Consider the following 17,971-nt stretch of genomic DNA (forward strand, 5'->3'; position numbering starts at 1 on the left):
ATGAATTCTTTACCCCTGCACAGCTGTTGACTTCATGCATGGGTTTTATTTGCCCCTGTGTAGAGTACAACGCTCATGTGGGTAGCCTCCCCACGTACAGCTCTTCTCAACAAGGTGGAGTCAAAGGCTATACGTCTCGTTAATTATCCTCCTCTTACTGGCTTTCTTCAACTTCTGTCTCTTCGCCACACTGTTTCATCTTTATATCTTTTTTGTCACTACCTCAATGGTCACTGCTCCTCTGAACTGTCTGCTTGCATCCCTCCACCACTACAGTGGGTGCATAGCATCCATCTAGCAACAAACTTCCATCCCTTTTCTGTCCAGCCCTCAAATGCAAGAGTTAACTATTACTCACAGTTGTCTACATTTGCAACAGGTCAGCTCTGGAACTGTCTCCCTCTGTTTGTATTTCCTACTGCCTATGATTTCCAGTCTTCGAAATGCAGTGTGTCCAGGCAACCCGATGTGAACAGAATTTGTCTTTCTGTTATTTTTTTGTTTTTTCTTGAAGGGAACGATTTTCAGGCTCCTGGCCTTTGGTTCCTTCTTCCTTGCATAAAAAAAGAAAGTCGGATACTTGAATGTCTGTTGAGGAATGAATATGTTGTTTGCATGATGTAAGTCTGTTGATTGTTGTGGGAAAGGTATGTGAAGGAACTGTCACAGAGAAGGCTTTCTGTAAATACAGAGGTCCTGGTGACTGACAAACAGGATGACTTTCTGTGTGATAAAAAATGTATGGATCAAATATTTGGAGTAAGACAGATTGTGGAGAAAGCATGTGAGAGGGTCTCCCAGTACAATACTGTATTTTGCGTGTATCACTCAGAAAAAAGGGGAAATTATATACTGTATATGTGTTGTTGAAGCAAAACTGCTGAATGATGATAGGCAAGAGTTTTGGATGGATGAGTGGTTCAATACAGTAGAGTACAATACTGTAGGAGTAAGGATTGTGAGAGATGTCAAGTGTTGTGTAGAGCTAACTGAAGCTATTGATGAATAGCAGTGAATGGAATATTTCAGACGTAAGTATACTGTACTAGTGGTGTTATACTTGCTTGCATATAGTGAACAAGTTCTTTACAGTCTGATTCAGAATTAGAGGAATGTTTGTGAGTGGTGATGTCTGAAATGCAGTGTAGGTAAGAGTAATGAGATGGATGCTGAGAGAGCAGTTGGCTCACTGTTTAATGTGTTGGTAAACTGTGAGATTGGTAGATGATTTTACCTGTACGTAAATGCAGTGACAGGATGTGTGGAAAAGAGAGGGAGAGTAAAATGACCTGAAGAAAAGTGACCAGAGCTGTAGCGCTATGAAGACTTTGTTACAAAAGCAGAATATTGAGTGGAGAGCGCTCACCATCCACTCACTTAATGTAGTGCTGCTCTTGGGTGTCTGTCCTTTCCTCTCCTCCATCCTTCTTTCCTTCCGTCCTCTGGCTTTCTTTCCTTCATTCTTTCCTTGTCCTTCTGCCTATGGGTGACTTTACACTCCCTCATCTGTCTTTTTTTCCTTCATTCTTTCCTCTTCCTTCTGCCTGTGGGTGACTCTACGCTGAGTGACAAGCCAAATGGTTTCCTGTACACCAGGAAACTATTTACTATGTTGGGTGGTAACCATATAACCAAATTTTTGGCACCTGGTGGTTTAGTGGGTAATTATTGCTCTCCAATCGGATTGAGCCGGTGAAGGTTTCTATCCAAGGGGTGGTTGGGGTTTATTGCTCACATAATGGCACTCAGGGATGAGTGAGGCTGGTCACTCTCATCTTAAATGTCAGGACCAACTGCCTAGCCCTGGGCTCCTACGCTCCTTGTGGGGCAACGTAGGATTGGCTGATGGATGGAGATTTAGAGGGTAACATAAAGAGTGATATTACTATGTTGCCAGTGCTGATATAAGTTGGTGTAGCATAAGTTTGAAAAGTGATGAGTGAAGCAAGTGGAAACAGTACACTGGTTTGGATAGGCTGGAGAAAAGTGGGGAAAGAGTGTATATGATTGGACGTGTAATTCTGTAGAATTTTTATACAAGTTATTTTTAAATGTTATCTATCTATCTATCTATTGCCAGACACCTCAATCCCGTTTGGGGTGGCCACAAACAAATCGCCTCCAAGTCACCCTGTCCCCCGCCATTTCACTGCCCTGCTCCCAGCTCACACCCCCCTCTCTCATATACCTCTCCACCCCATCCCTCCATCTCATCCTCGGCCTCCCCCTCCCTCTTCCCCCTTCCACCTCACTCACATACACTCTCTTCGTCAGTCTTTCACCCTCCATTCTCTCCACATGGCCAAACCACCTCAGTGTGTTCCTCATAACGCTTCCTATCACATCCACATCCACACCACAACGCTCCTTTCTATCCTCATTCGTCAGCCTGTCTCTCCATGTGACTCCACAGGCTCCTCTTAAATAACTCATTTCCACTGCTCTCACTCTTGACTTGTGTCCTTCCAACAACATCCAAGCTTCACTTCCACATGTTAGAGTTGGTATCACAATACTGTCATGAAGTAACTTTTTCACTTCCAAGCTCACTTCCCTGTTTCTTATCACTGCTTTCAAAGAACCAGCAACCTTTCTTCCCTGCTGTACCCTTTCAAGCACTTCATCCTCCAAACCTCCATCCTTACTCATCACACTACCCAAGTACTTAAACGTACTCACATTTTCCAATTCCTCACCATCCAACCTCGCTGTACATTCACTGACTTCACCCCTCTCAAAGACCATCACTTTACTCTTGTTTATTTTATCACCCTAAATCATTGTGAAAAACAATGTAGGGATCTTGCTGAAGTATCACAGTGATTACTGTGTATAGCAACGCCACTTTCTTGGTAGCCACATTGTTATTGTTTATTTATTTATTTATTTTTTTTTTTATAGAATAAGAGTGTCAAGATCAGTGTTTTATGTGACAATTTTGTTTGATGAAAAGACTGTATTTTAAATTGGTTTGTTTAATGAGTATCTTTTAAATAATGGCAAGTAATTGGAATGGCTTATTATGGGTAAATATTTTAAGACACTGAAATTTCTTGAACTAGGCCTGTGTTTCATCTCTGAACAGTGAGCCCAAGGAGTAATTCTCCATAAGCTGTGTAAAGATTTTGAACAAATATTTATAATAAGTAATGACATTTTGTTCTTTTATTTACTGTCATTAAGACTAATAGAAAGAAGCACCACAATCGGCACACATATTATTGATCTAAGAATTCTGCACAACATTTTCACCACTATAGGATTGTAATGTGCAGGTAATGATGTGAAATACCAAAGATCTGTTTTTGCACTGCAATGTAAAAAATTAAAAATACTAACCCTTTCAGGTCAGGGATTTCTTATATTCTAGATAAATACATTATTATAATTAGCTTGGATTAGAACTCCATGGGTTGAAGAGAATAATGAGTATAGTTGCTCCTTTTTTTTTTTTTTTTTTTTTTTTTTACAGTGTCAGTAAACATAGTTTCACAGTTAGAATATAAAATTGTAGACACAAAGAACCAAGGCTGATATTCTTTTCCCTTCCTCCATCTGTACAGGTGTGGGTCTTGCTTCCCCCAGTGCGAGACATGCGTGGGGGGCAACAGCTCTGACTGTGCTTCTTGCCGAGCAAATTCATTCCTTCATAATGGCAGTTGTGTCTATCGCTGTCCCAAAGGTATTTTATAGTATTGCACTGTGTATTCTGAAAGCACCTTGCATGATGCATTAGGAAATTCTTTACTTGGATGAGATAATAGTGAGGAACATAACTGAGATAATAAAAACATAATAATAATAATAATAATAATTAATAACAATAACGTTAATAGTAAGGGTCATCCCATGAAAATGTCAACATTTAGTGTCAGTCTCAGAATGGATCAGAAATATAAAAATTATTTATCACTTAAAAACTTAAACATTGAATTTTATGAGTCTGGACAGAAAATGTTTCTAAACCGTCTACTGAGAGTGAGGCATTAAAAAATATCGTACCATGTCACTGAAAAAAAATTCATGCTGAAATTAGTGATTTTCTTATAATCATTGACACGATAATGTATTTGTTTGGAATGCTGTTGATGGTTTGTATTGAAATACCATCTGTATAAGTTGTAATTGTCAGTACAGTTGTTTACATATTATACTCTACTTTACAGTCAAACTGTGGCACAACCTTGAAGTGGAAATACTTTAGGTGTAACATGTGTGATGTTTTTTAAATATTTTTCCCATACACAGCGTATGAATTGGAGAAAACTAACATAACTTTATATTGTAAATAGGCATCCTAGTACCTTACTAATGTAGCCCTGTGATATCTTATAAGAGACTTTGGTAAGCCATGTGCTCCGTCATACATGTTACCTGCATAGCATGAGGAACAGTACCGGAATAAGACATAATGTTTCTCGTGCACAGCACTAAACAAGAAATCACAGCAGTTACACTGAATTTAGGGAGAGATAGATGGATATGGTGGGAGGGCTGTATAGGTTGATGTGGATGGCATTGATGGATATGGTGGGAGGGCTGTATGGGTTGATGTGGATGGCATTGATGGATATGGTGGGAGGGCTGTATTGGTTGATGTCATGGATGGCATTGTTGGGTGAGCAGGGTGGGTGGCATTCTTGGATGGGGAGGTTGGGTGACCGTGGTAGGTGGGCCAGATGGGCTGTCAGAATGTGTGGGCCGCCAGGGTGTGTGGTGACATGGTGGGTTGCCAGAGTGGCTGAAAAGATTGTGTGGCCAGGGTGCTCTGTATGGGTGGTTGGGTTGGTGGGTTGGGTGGGTGTGTGGGTTCAGGATGGGTAAATGTGTTGGGTGACATTGTTAGATGAGCTTGGTGGGTGGCATTCATGGGTGGGCAGGGTGGATGACTGAGATCGTTGTGCTTGGTGGGTCACACAGGTGGCTGGGAAGGGTGAGTGTTGGATGAAGTGAGCGAGCAGATAGATACAGTATTTCCTGGTGTATTGCACGCTCTGGTGCATAACACGCACCTTAGTTTTCAAGAGAAAGTTTGGAAAACAACTAGGGTTTGGCCTAGCCTAACAACATGAGGTTGCAGGACTTCCACCTACCTTAACACAATGTTTTGTTGGATATGTACTGTGCTGCTCTTAATGAGTTTATTTCTTTACAAACAGTAGCACTCTGATTTCAAATGTACCGGTACCTGTGTTGTTTAATGCTATATCTCTAGAGAATCTGAAATCCCAGAGAAAAAAATGTCAAACCACTCAAAACAGCCGCCATATGGCATTTGTTTTGGCCAAGCACACCAGCTACCAAACAGCAGTGTTACCGAGGCTGGCAAAAATTCCGCCGTAACTCTGACGTCATATTCCACTGATCTCTTTACTTAAAAGCAAAAGAAATTGCCACATCTTTATGGATAATAATGTAACTTCATTATTTACAATATTAAGTTCAGCAGACAAATCTGTTTAGGAGACGACTTTCCTGACTGATATGGGTGTAGCGGTGCAACGCTATAATTTAGCGTGCTTTAAAGTTGAGCTGAAAGTTTTCTGTTTGGCAGCACTGTCAGCAGAGTTGGCAGTAAACGAAGCATTCAGAGCATCGTCGGTCATGTCAAAAGCTGAAGTATTGACGGGCGCGTAGCACCCGTCTGGCAGCAAACTCTCATCCTTTTTCTGTCCAACTCTCTAATGCAAGAGTTAACCGTTACTCCCAGTCTTTCATTTATGCAACAGGTCAGCTCTGGAACTGTCTCCCTCTGTCTGTATTTCCTGCTGCCTATGATCTCCAGTCTTTCAAACGCAGTGTGTCCAGGCATCTCAAAATGATCGGATCTTGAATTTGGCTCTGTATTGTATTTTGTTTTTCTCTTGGAGGGAACTGTTACTGCGGGCTCATGGCCTTTGGTTCCTTCTTCCTCGCATAAAAAAAAAAAATAATAAAAAAATAATAGTACAGGCCTAGTGTAAACATCCATGAGACTATGAAGGATAAAAAAATAATGCAGAAGCAAGCTTTCATCAGTTTCAGGAAGACATAGCCATTTCTGGGTTCGTCTGTGGCCCATTCCTTCCCTGCTAAAATAGGTAGCTTCGTTGTATAATGCGCAGGACATTCTTTGAGAGCAATTTTTTGGTTTAAAAAAATGCATGTTATATGCCGGGAAATATGGTATGTGGATGGGTGGATATGTGGCTCCCCACATGACAAGGCAGGAGTGGGACTTTTAGGGCTAGTAGTCATATATCTTGTCACTGTTAATTAGATTTTAGTACATTGTTTAGAAAACAAATGAATATTTGGAATAAAATTCCATACAGCAGGGTCATTCTGTTAAAATCTGCTAAAACCTCAGTATAATTATTTCTCACTGAGTTGAAGTTGGATGTATATTCGGAATAATACATATAACAGTAGAGTAAATTATACTGTGGTCCTTTCGCAGCAAGAAGTCCGTTCAGGGTGTGGCAGAAGTTGGACTTTCCCCGAGTGCGATGTTGCCAATTTGACCACCAATTTTCGGATTATCACTCTGTCTCCCTACCTACCCCCATCCCACCTCTCTCTCTCTCTCTCTCTCTCTCTCTCTCTCTCTATATATATATATATATATATATATATATATATATATTGTATATATTTATTATTTATTTTCAACTTTTTTCCACACCACCTATGAGGTAAAAGTCTAGGCGCGTTTTATTTTTAAGAGGTTTCCCCTGTAGGCCTAATCCTTTCTCTGACCCTGGGTCCCTCGCCGACCTCGGCGTGGCAACATGGGAAAAAAGCCCTGCCACGTGTCGTAGAATTCATTCAAATCGTTGTTATAATTCTAAAAAGTGATACTCAGTGTACTATATAGCTTCCTTTACTATATACAGAATATAAAATACAATTTCAAATAGCACATAGATGGGAAATAAGAGAGAGAGAGGCATGCACTACGGTTGATTTGGCAGCATCGCTGGAGGTGATTCAGCAGGTGGGCCCCACCCTGAACGGACTTCTTGCGGTGAAAGGACCATAATGTTACATGTGGCAAGATGTGAGAGAGAGCGAAGCTTCAGATCTCCGATCCATCCGCCTAACAAATCGGTGGTTTTGTGGGGGTAAGGAGGGGGAGTTGCAGGGTGGACGTGTACGATTAACCTGCCCTCTGATGGCAGACTGCCCTGTCCCCTTATTAGTATTCATGACGGCACTGGTTCATCATACAACCAAGAATTTGTCCAAACATTATGAACTGCGGTCATTAAGTCAGTGCCTGAAGACGGCATGATCAAAGTTAACTACTTTAGAAAGAGGGACATCAGCAGAGTGGGTCATACTCAGTTTCATTTCCCTGACAACCTAAACAGAGATGAGATAGCAGAGGACATGGTTGTGCATGCTTTGCCAACTCCTCAAGGATCAAGAGTTGTACATGCATTCAAAGGGGTGACTTTTCCCTCCTCAATCAACTAGTGTATGCTGATGTCGTAGTGTTGATGTCACTTGAATATGTTTATGTCACTTAAACAGGAATTGTCTTCTGGTTATTTCTTTCATTCATTCTTCATCTAATCCAGTGTTGCCCTATGAGGCACATAGGAACCAGGTGTTAGGGAAGTTGGTCCTGACTTTTAAAATGGGAGTGACCAGCCTCATTCATCCCTGAGTAGCATTATGCGAGCAATAAACCCCAACCATCCCTTGGATATAAACCTGCACCAGCTCAATCTGATTGGAGTGCCTTAATTGCCCACTAAACCACAAGGCACAAATTTGGTTATATGGTCGCCACCCTACATAGTAAATGGTTTTCTGGTGTACAGGAAACTATTTGGCTTGTCACTCAGTGTAGAGTCACTCGTAGACAGAAGGAAGAGGAAAGAATGAAGGAAGGAAAGGCAGAAGAGGAAGGATGGAAAGAAGGAAGGAAGAGGGGATAGGGCTTACCAAGAGCAGCACTACATCGAGTGAGTGGATGGTGAGCGCCCCCACCAACCACTTCCTGGTTAGTTTATTATGTAAATTTCACATCATTACATGTTTTGTATATGTTTGTCATACTTCAGTTACTGTAGCCATAATAAGAGATGATTGTGTAATCATATTTCAATAAAAATCACACAAGTAACATTTCTCGCTTTTTTGGTAATGTGCCTCATGGTCACATTTCCTTAAGAGCACAACAGTTATTAGGAATAATCAAATTTCTTGGGTATGGTTATGATCCATATCTATTGACATATTATTGATGTGAAGCACTCCTTGAATGAAACAGTAAAATCACAGACTTACTGAAAATACTTATGCCAACTACAAAAGGGGTTAGCATCGCGGTAACATTCCTCACACAACTTTTGAAAATCTGTATAATATCTACAGTACTTGTCAAAAGTATTCAGCGTTGTCCGCCGGGTACGCCATACTTATGGCCCAAAAAGAATCACCCATTTTTGGGGGTAAGAATTGAGCCACATGTTTGAGCTCCAAGCATGACGTCACGGTAGCCTGAGGCCTTCCGACGCGCTGGTTGGTTCCCGCCTCAGTCGCCCACGGGCTGCCTGAGAGAGAGGAACTCCGCCAAGTGTCCCTCTCAAATTGCGCCATTTTTTACCGAGTGTCCCGCAGTGTTTTGGCTTCAAAACTTTGTTATGGCACCTACCCGTGAACTATCGAGTGAAATCATATCCCAGATCATTGCTCTAAAGGAGGCAGGCCACCAGACAAAGGAAATTAGTGAATTGGTTGGTGTGGCACGATCGACAGTGCGTCGTTGGTGTGCGCGGTTTCGGGAGGAAAACAGTGGTGAAGTTCCCACAAAGAAACCGAGGTCTGGTAGGCCTAGGAAAACTTCCCCAAGGTCTGTTAATGTTTTAAAACGTGCAGTGGAGTTTAATCCTCTTGTGAGTGCAAGGAAAATTAAGGAGAGCAACCCGGAAGTGTTTGGTGAGGTGTCAGTGAGGACAGTGTCTCGTAGGGTGCATGAGCTTGGTTACACAGGTCACAGGCCTGTGAAAAAGCCTCTTCTCTCTAGCAACCAGAGAATTCGTAGGCTTGCCTTTGCTAATAAATATCTAAATTGGGGTGAGGAGCAATGGTTGTCAGTGTTGTGGTCTGATGAGGCAACGTTTAGTGTTACCTGTAACAGAGGAGCACGTGTGTATCGACGCAAAGGTAGTGACCCACTTGACCCACGGTATGTAGAAAGCACAGTTAAACATCCTGATTCACTCATGGTATGGGGTTGTTTCTCAGGGAAGGGTTTGGGGAAGCTTGTTGTACTTCCCAAGAACCTCAGAGTGAATCAGGATGTTTACCTGGAGCTTCTGTGTGATCATTTACCAGACTTCTTCGAGCTAACAGGTGCACGAGTGTTTCAGCAGGACATTGCACCTGCTCACAAGGCCAAATCGGTCACCAATTGGCTTCGTGACTGCGAGGTATCATTCATGACAGACTGGCCAGGAAATAGCCCAGACCTCAACCTGATTGAAAACCTCTGGTACCTCGTAAAGAAGAGTCTCCAAGGGAAGGATGTGAGCTCTCTGCCTAAGCTGGAAGCCGCCATTCGTGACTCCTGGGACAAAATACCCCTCCAGCACCTCAGGAGCCTCGCCCTTTCACTTCCAAGATGTCTCAGGTCCGTGAAGAAACGTAAAGGCTACCCTACGAAGCACTAAAGGTAAATAAAATGCATTATTTATATGTTTTTTCAATGTTGAAAGGTTTGTTTCTCAGGAGGGACACAGGGTGCTCCATACTTCTGACGAGCACTGTAAATTAAAACATATAAGCAATCCGTCTGTGGTATGATGTAGGGTGAAGTGTTGGTTCTATCCATCCATCCACCCATCCAACATCCAATCCTATGTCGCCCCATGAGGAGCATAGGAACCCGGGGCTAGGCAAGTTGGCCCTGACATTTAAGACAAGTGACCAGCCTCACTCATCCCTGAGTGGCATTATGTGAGCAATAAACCCCAACCACCCCTGGATATAAACCTTCACCGGCTCAATCCGATTGGAGTGCCATAATTACCCACTAAACCACCAGGCACCAAAATTTGGTTATATGGTTACCACCCAGCACAGTACTGTAAATGGTTTCCTGGTGTACAGGAAACCATTTGGCTTGTCACTCAGTGTAGAGTCACCCACAGGCAGAAGGAAGAGGAAAGAATGAAGAAAAGAAAGACAGAAGAGGGAGTGTAAAGTCACCCATAGGCAGAAGGACAAGGAAAGAATGAAGGAAAGACAGAAGAGGATGGAAGGAAAGAAGGATGGAGGAGAGGAAAGGACAAACACCCGAGAGAAGCACTACATCGAATGAGTGGAAGGTGAGCACCCCCACCTACCGCAGTGTTATAGCATGCAAAAACCATTTGTTTATATTGCGTACTTTTGCAGATATAAGTTCCATAACTTGTCTCCTAATGTAATGTTCCTCACGATGGAATGACCCATAATAATAATAATCTATCTATCTATCTATCTATCACCAGATGCCTTAATGACATACAGGGTGGCCACCAACAAATCGCCTCCATGTCGCCCTGTCCCCCGCCATTTCAGTGCCCTGCTCCCAGCTCACACCCCCCTCTCTCAAATACCTTTCCACTTCCTCCCTCCACCTCATCCTTGGCCTCCCCCTGCCTCTCTCCTCCTCCACCTCACTCACACACACTCTCCTCATCAGTCTCTCACTCTCCATCCTCTCCACATGGCCAAACCACCTCAGTGTGTTTCTCCTAACACTTACTATCACATCCACATTCACACCACAAAACTCCTTCACATCCTTATTTGACAGTCTGTCTCCATGTGACTCCACATGCTCCTCTCAAATAACTCATTTCCACTGTTTTAACTCTTGACATCTGTCCCTCCAACAAGGTCCTAGCTTCACTTCTGTACGCTGCTTTCAAGGAACCAGCAACCTTTCTTCCTTGTTGCACCCTTTCAAGCACTTCACCCTCCAAACTTCCATCCTTACTCATCACACTACCCAAGTACTTAAATGTACTCATATTTTCCATTTCCTCCTCATCCACTGTACATTCACTGACTTCACTTATCTCGAGGACCATAACTTTACTCTTCCCTACATTCACCTTTAGATTCCGTTTCTTACACACTCTCCCAAACTCATTCACTACACACTCCATCAGTTCCTGGGGCTTTCCCCATTTTGACTTTCTTCATTGCTTCCACAACTTCCATCCTACTGATTTCTTCCTGTTTTCTCACCTCCCTCTGTCTCCCAACCATTTCCCAGCCACTTATACTCGCATTACTTTCATTCTCTGTGTTCAGCAATTCCTTAAAGTGTTCTCTCCATCTGCTCACTTTTTCTCCCTTCTCCACTAGTAATCTGCCATTTTTATCTTTCACTCCCCGACTAACTTCACTGCCACCCTTTCTAACTCTCTTTACCACTTTCCAGAACATTTTCTTACAGTCCCTCTACTTTACACTCAAATTCTTTCCAAATTCCTCATCCACTCTCTTCTTACTCTCTCTCACTAATCTTTTCAGCTCTCTCTACCTTTCTGCATATAACTCTCTCTTCTGTTTCTTAACTTCCTCCATATCCCTGTTTCTCATTCATTCATTATATACTTTCTTCTATAGCCAACTTGATGTAGGGCTGCTCCAGAGTGACATTTTATTGAGTGACAAGCCAAATGTTTTCCTGTAAGCCAGGAAATCGTTGAATACCCATACGTTTAATACCCATCGTTTAATACCCATATGTGTTCCCTACTTGTCAGGAAGTGGGTTGGTGGAGGACTAGTGTCCCTCCCCATAAAAGAACGAACTAAATAGACAAACAAAATGCCTCGGACCTGGACAGATCTACAGGTGACGACCAAGGACCGGACAAGGGATTAGATGAGGATGGCAACATGGAGTGTGAGCGGTGCAGATGATGATTTGAAAGAGAGGAAGAGAGATTGTTCAGATGCTTGAGTATACAGAAGTGGACATGTGTGAATTGACTGTGACAAAATGGTGAGGTGATCCGCTGTGGCGACCTCTAAGGGTAGAGCCGAAAGGAGAAGAAGAAATGGTGAGGTGAGGAGAGTGGGATTATGGATTGGGTACCTGTGTGGGAATAGGTGAGAATGAGACAGCAAAAGTGGGTGTATGTATTGTCATGTGCAAGAGATGGAAGAAGAATATAATAGAGTATGGATCAGTTGGTTCACAGATTGTTTGGGTAAGATTGAAAGTAGGAATCCAAGTGTGGGCAATTGTTTGTGTATATATGTGCTGACAGAAGACCGTGCAAGCAGAGTGAAAGATGAGTTCTGGACTAATGTGGAAATATGCATGGAAAAGTCTGAGAGGAGTGAGAGAACATTTTTGATTGGATATATGGATGGAAAAGTAGAGAATGTGAAGGTGGATAGAGTAGTTGGTGAGGGGGGTGTGCCTGTGGAAGTGGACGGGAAATGTAGTGCTCTGGTGGACATTTGTGCAGGGAGGGGATTGGTGATAGCCAGTACCCTCTTAAGGCACAAAATGATCCCCAGGTATGCATGGCGAGTGATGATGAGAAGGGTGGGGAGTGAGCTGGATGGGCAGAAGACAGTGATTGATTACGTGTGTGTGGATGAGAGAATGAAAAGATATGTGCTGGATACAAGAGCATACAGAGGTTGGAGATGTGGACTCTCTGACCATCACTTGATAGTGGTGAGAGTCAAGGCACAAATGCACTGGGTGAGTAGAAGGAGAAAAGGGGAGGAGGAAGCAGTCAATGCAAGGAGGGTAGAAAGGTTGCAGGAGGATGAAAAAAAAGACAGAATATAAGAGAGAAGTGGAGGAGCGATTGGGTCGATATGATTTGGAGCAGATAGGGGAGGCGGAAGGTGTGTGCAAGGTATTCACAAAAGAAGTATGTGCAACATGTGAGGTGGTGTGTGGGGTGAATGAGAAGACAAAAGAGTGTGGAAGGAACAGCATGGTTGAATGAAGAGGTGAGACAAGTTGTGGTGCAAAAAAAAGAAACATAGTGAGTGGATGGAAAGCTGAGGCATGGAAGAAGTTGAGAGATAGAATAGAGAATTATATCTAGAGAAGAGGAGAGAGGTGAAAAGATTAGTAAAAGAGAGTAAGAAGAGAGTGGCTGAGGAGTTTGGAAGGAATTTAAGTGTAAAGCGGAGGAAACCTAAGAAAATGTCTTAGAAGGAGGTTAAGAGAGTAAGACAGGGTGATAAAGTAGTAGGGGATTGAAAGATAAAAAAATGGCAGATTGCTGGTGGAGAAGGGAGAAAAAGTGAGCAGATGGAAGGAGCACTGAAAGGAATTGTTAAACATAGAGAGTGAGAGTAGAATGAGATGAGAAGGGAGGAAGAGATCAGTAAGATGGAAATAGTGCTAACAATGAGGAAAGTCAAAATGGGGAAAGCCCCAGGAATTGATGGAGGTATATGGTGAAATGCTGAAGCATGGGGGAGAGAGAGTAAGTTAGGTATAAGTATTACCCTGTACCAAGAAAATGGGGAAATAAGAAGTGTGTGGTAATCATAGGGGCATGTGTCTTCTTATTGTAATAGGAAAGGTATGTGGTAGGATGCTTATTGACAGTTAGGGAAATAACAGAGGAATTATTGTAGTTGGAGGAGAACAAAGAGGTTTCAGTAAGGGAAGAGGTTGTGTAGATCAGATAATCATCCTGAGGTGTTTAGTGGAAAAGTTTTAAGAGAAGGGAAAGAAGTTGTATTCTGCCTTCGTGGATTTGGAGAAAGCATATGGCAGAGTGGATATACAAGGAATGGGGAAAATATTAAAAAGTAGATGGGGTGAATGGAAAGCTGTTGACTGCCATGAAGAGTATGTGTGAGGGTGCTAGGAGTGCTGTGCATGTGGACGGTGAACCAAATGAATTTTTCTATCAGAATGTTCGATTGAAACAAGGATTTTTCATGTCTCCATGGTTGTTCAGTTTGTATATGGATGGAGTTATAAGAGATACTGGGTAGGGCAGTGGATGTTGAAATAGCCCTTGTGATGGAGGGCAGTGACTGGAAACTATCTGTTATGTTGTTTGCAGATGCCACTGTACTGTTAAGTGAAGATGAAGGGGAACTGCATGGCTTGATGGAAGAGTTTGGGAGTTTATGTAAGAAACGGAATCTAAAGGTGAACGTAGGGAAGAGTAAAGTTGTGGTCTTTGAGAGAAATGAAGTCACTGAATGCACAGTGAGGTTGGATAGTGAGGAAATAGAAAATGTGAGTGCATTTAAATACAGTACTTGGGTAGTGTGATGAGTAAGGATGGAAGTTTGGAGGGTGAAGTGCTTGAAATGGTACAGCAAGGAAGAAAGGTTGCTGATTCATTGAAAGCAGTGATAAGAAATAGGGAAGTGAGCAAGGAAGTAAAAAAGTCACATGACAGTATTGTGATTCCCACTCTAATGTATGGAAGCGAATCTTGGACTATGTTGGGAACTCAAGTCAAGAGTGAGAGCAGTGGAAATGAGCTATTTAAGAGAAGCACATGGAGTTACATGGAGAGACAGACTGACATACAAGGAAGTGAAGGATTTTTGTGGTGTGGATTCATATGTGATACAAAGTGTTAGGAGAAATACATTGAGGTGGTTTGGCCATGTGGAGAGGATGGAGAATGTAAGGCCAACTAATGACTGTATGTGAGTGAGGTGGTGGGTGAGAGAGGGAGGGGGAGACCATGGATGAGATGAAGGGATGGAGTAAATATGTATATGATAGGGGGTGTTCTTTGAGGGGAGGGAGGGCAGTGAATTGGCAGGGTACAGGGCAACATGAAAGCAATTTGCTTGTGGCCACCCCTTATGGGATTAAGGCATCTGGCAGTGGATAGATATCCCTCCATCCATCATCCAATCCTATGTTGCCTCATGAGGAGTGTAGGGACCTGGGGCTAGGCAAGTTGGTCCTGACATTTAAGATGAGAGTGACCTGCCTCACTCGTACCTGAGTGGCATTACATGAGCAATAAACCCCAACCACCCTTTGGATACAAACCTACATGGGCCCAATCCAGTTGGAGCACTTTAATTACCCACTAAACCACCAGGCACCATAATTTGGTTGTATGGTTACCACCCAGCATAGTGATGGTTTCCTGGTGTACAGGAAACCATTTGACTTGTCACTCAGTGTAGAGCTGCCCATAGGCAGAAGGAAGAGGAAAGAAAGAAGGAAAGAAAGGCAGAAGAGGGAATTTGAAGTCACCCATAGGCAGAAGAAAGAGGAAAGAATGAAGGAAAGAAAGACAGAAGAGGAAGGAAAGATGAGAGGAAAAGGCAGACACCCAAAGTAGCACTTCATCGAGTGAGTGGATGGTGAGCACCCCCACCTACCACTGGGATCAATGTAATATTGATAATAATAATAATAGTTATAATCTGGTCTTTTGTTTTCCAAAAGTGCCAGTTTATCTTAAGGAATTGGCTAGCACATGACACTCATTTACCTTTTTACAAAAACTGTGACATCATTCATATACAATACAGACTTCATCAGCAAGAAATAGTGGCGGCAATTAAACCCTATGACTGTTTGTCACAGCACCTCTCCTCAGATCGTAGCATCTCAAAAAGACAACCCTTTAAAAGAATTAGCAGGTCAGTTGCCTGATGAATAATGGCATTTTATTATAAAAGTCTAGGGGCTGTATTTGAGAAAGATTAATCAGAGAAAGACGTCTTATGAACAGCTGCAGGCTTATTGAGGCACAAGAAATAGTCTTCTCATAACACCACACCTGGGCATACTGAACAAAGTTCTAACAGTCCAGCAAGATACTGTAAGAACCTTGAAAGTAATAAGACAGAGTTTAAATTCATCTCTAGCCTTGACCAGTGCAACTCTGTTAGGAATGAGGTAGTTGGGGTTCTTGGGGGGGAGGAGAGGCCAAAGATAAGCCTTGTTGCTCTGTTCAACACAGACTGAATTTTCTTTACAGATTATTCAGGAGGCCTGTCCATAACAAATTACAATAATCTACACAAGACAAGACCATAAGATGGACCAATGTTAACCCTTAAAGACCCTATTTTTTTGAAGCTATGCCCCACCCCAGCTGCACTTTGGGGTCGATTTTTCAACTTTTACCAAGGTAAAAATTTTTCTTATAGATTTGAAGAATTTGATTTTACACACCTGAAAATGCCACTCTCAGTCCCCTAGGCCTAATGGTTACCACAAAACTGCCCGTCAGAGATTATAAAAGTCCCCTCTGACAGTAAGAGAGAAAACAAAAAAATTGTCAGAAACATAATTTTTCCTTAGGGAACCATACCAGAATCAATGAAATCAAGATAAATATGTGTTTATTGATGAAATTAGGTGTAGAGGTCAGCATGAGAGTATTAAAAAAAAAAAATCCAAACAAAAAAATTTGGCAGAAACCTAATTTTCATCAGAGAACCTTACCAGAATCAATGACATCAATGTAAAATATGTTTCTGTTGATAAAACTAGGTGTAAGGGTCAGCATGGGAGTAAAAGAAAAAAAAAAAAAAAACCCACACAATAAATTCGACATAAGCCTAATTTTTGCTAACCTAATTTTCGTCAGAGAACCTTACCAGAATCAATGAAATTAATGTAAAATATGTTTCTGTTGATAAACCTAGGTGTAGAGGTCAGCATGGGAGTAAAAAAAAAAAAAAACAAACAAATCCCAAACAATAAATTTGACATAAGCCTAATTTTTGCTATAGAACCTTACCGAAATCATTGTATAATATGTTTCCATTGATGAAACTAGGTGCAGCAATCAGCATGAGAGTTAAAAAAAAAAATGGCGAGAGCAGACAGACACAGGCCGATCATGGCAGGGAAATTACTGCATCATAATCGGGACAAAGGATAGAAAGGGAGGAAGGTGGAGATGGGTTGGGTGGTCTCTGGTGGAGGTGAAGGGGGATACGACCCCCCCCCCAGTGCAGGGAAGGTGGTGTGGGAGGTATTATGGTGGGAGGAAACACACACAAAGTGATCATAGCAGGGAAAGTGCCGCATCATTTGATATAAAGGAGGGGTGGAATGAGGTGGAGGAGGAGGGGGGCCCGGGGGAGGGGGGGCGGGCATGAGACACTCCCCCACACGATGAAGATGTGTAATTGGTGAGTAGTTTAGGTGGGAGGGGACAGAGCGAGCTGTATCCAATCAACCGGAGGGAGGTGGGGAAGTGGCTGGAGAGGGTCCCTCCAGAGACCTGGTGAAGTTCCAATCGGGTAGGAACCATTTACTGGGCTGGCTTATTGTTTGGCAGTTTTTGACAGACCTACGATCGTCAGTCGTAGGACTGTAATTGGCAAACTTGCAAACTGACAATCGTCAGTCATAGTACTGTAGGGGTTAAGAGGCAACCTTTGTTCAGCAGGTGTCTTACAGATCACAAGTTTCTGATGTGCAAATTGAAAACTTGATTAATATCTAATATACATTCAATCCTCGTACATTGCGTGTTCATAAATCACGGATTCGTAAATCACAGCCAGATGGCCGTCAGAGTGCCAGCAACCTTAAATCACTGGTAAGTCACAAAAGTCGCGGACCTAGGCACGCAAGTGGGCCTTTTCTGAGGAGAACCGTAAACCGTGGCATTCAAACTGAAAATTGCGACCCAACAACCAATCACCGCGCGTCCCTGGTGACATATGTGCATACTAATGCCGCCATGTTGTTGTTGTTCTTGTCCTGCCAGTCCGCACCCTATGGACTGTTGTCGTGAAGTACGAGAGTTACCTCCCATTTTTGTGCAACTTCCCTCCGCCTCCTACCTGCCATGGCCCCTCCCGACCCCCCAATGAAACGTTCTAAGCAGTATGGCATCAAGAAGTTGCCGCAGTTGTTGTACAGTCAACGTTTGGAGCTCATTTGTCATGTTGAGAGGGGAGAGAAGTTTTCAAAGCTGGCGAAACAGTTTGGGAAGAACAAGTGATGAGAGGTTCTAAGTTCTTCCCCACACCACCCCACTCCATTCACT

The 17,971-nt window shown here is 42.7% G+C and overlaps 1 protein-coding gene across 1 annotated transcript in view; it reads left to right on the forward strand.

Annotated features, from left to right (window-relative positions):
• LOC145393552 (furin-like protease 2) overlaps positions 1–17,971 on the forward strand; it is a 758,736-nt gene that overhangs the window by 695,674 nt on the left and 45,091 nt on the right. Inside the window, exon 23 of the mRNA XM_080267702.1 lies at positions 3,564–3,682. Coding sequence (XP_080123828.1) covers positions 3,564–3,682 — 119 coding nt within the window. The remainder of the gene's footprint in view (positions 1–3,563; positions 3,683–17,971) is intronic.

This window comes from Coenobita brevimanus, chromosome 24 (genome assembly GCF_032717465.1).
Source record: "Coenobita brevimanus isolate Jiangsu-jjx chromosome 24, ASM3271746v2, whole genome shotgun sequence".
Lineage (NCBI taxonomy): Eukaryota > Metazoa > Arthropoda > Malacostraca > Decapoda > Coenobitidae > Coenobita > Coenobita brevimanus.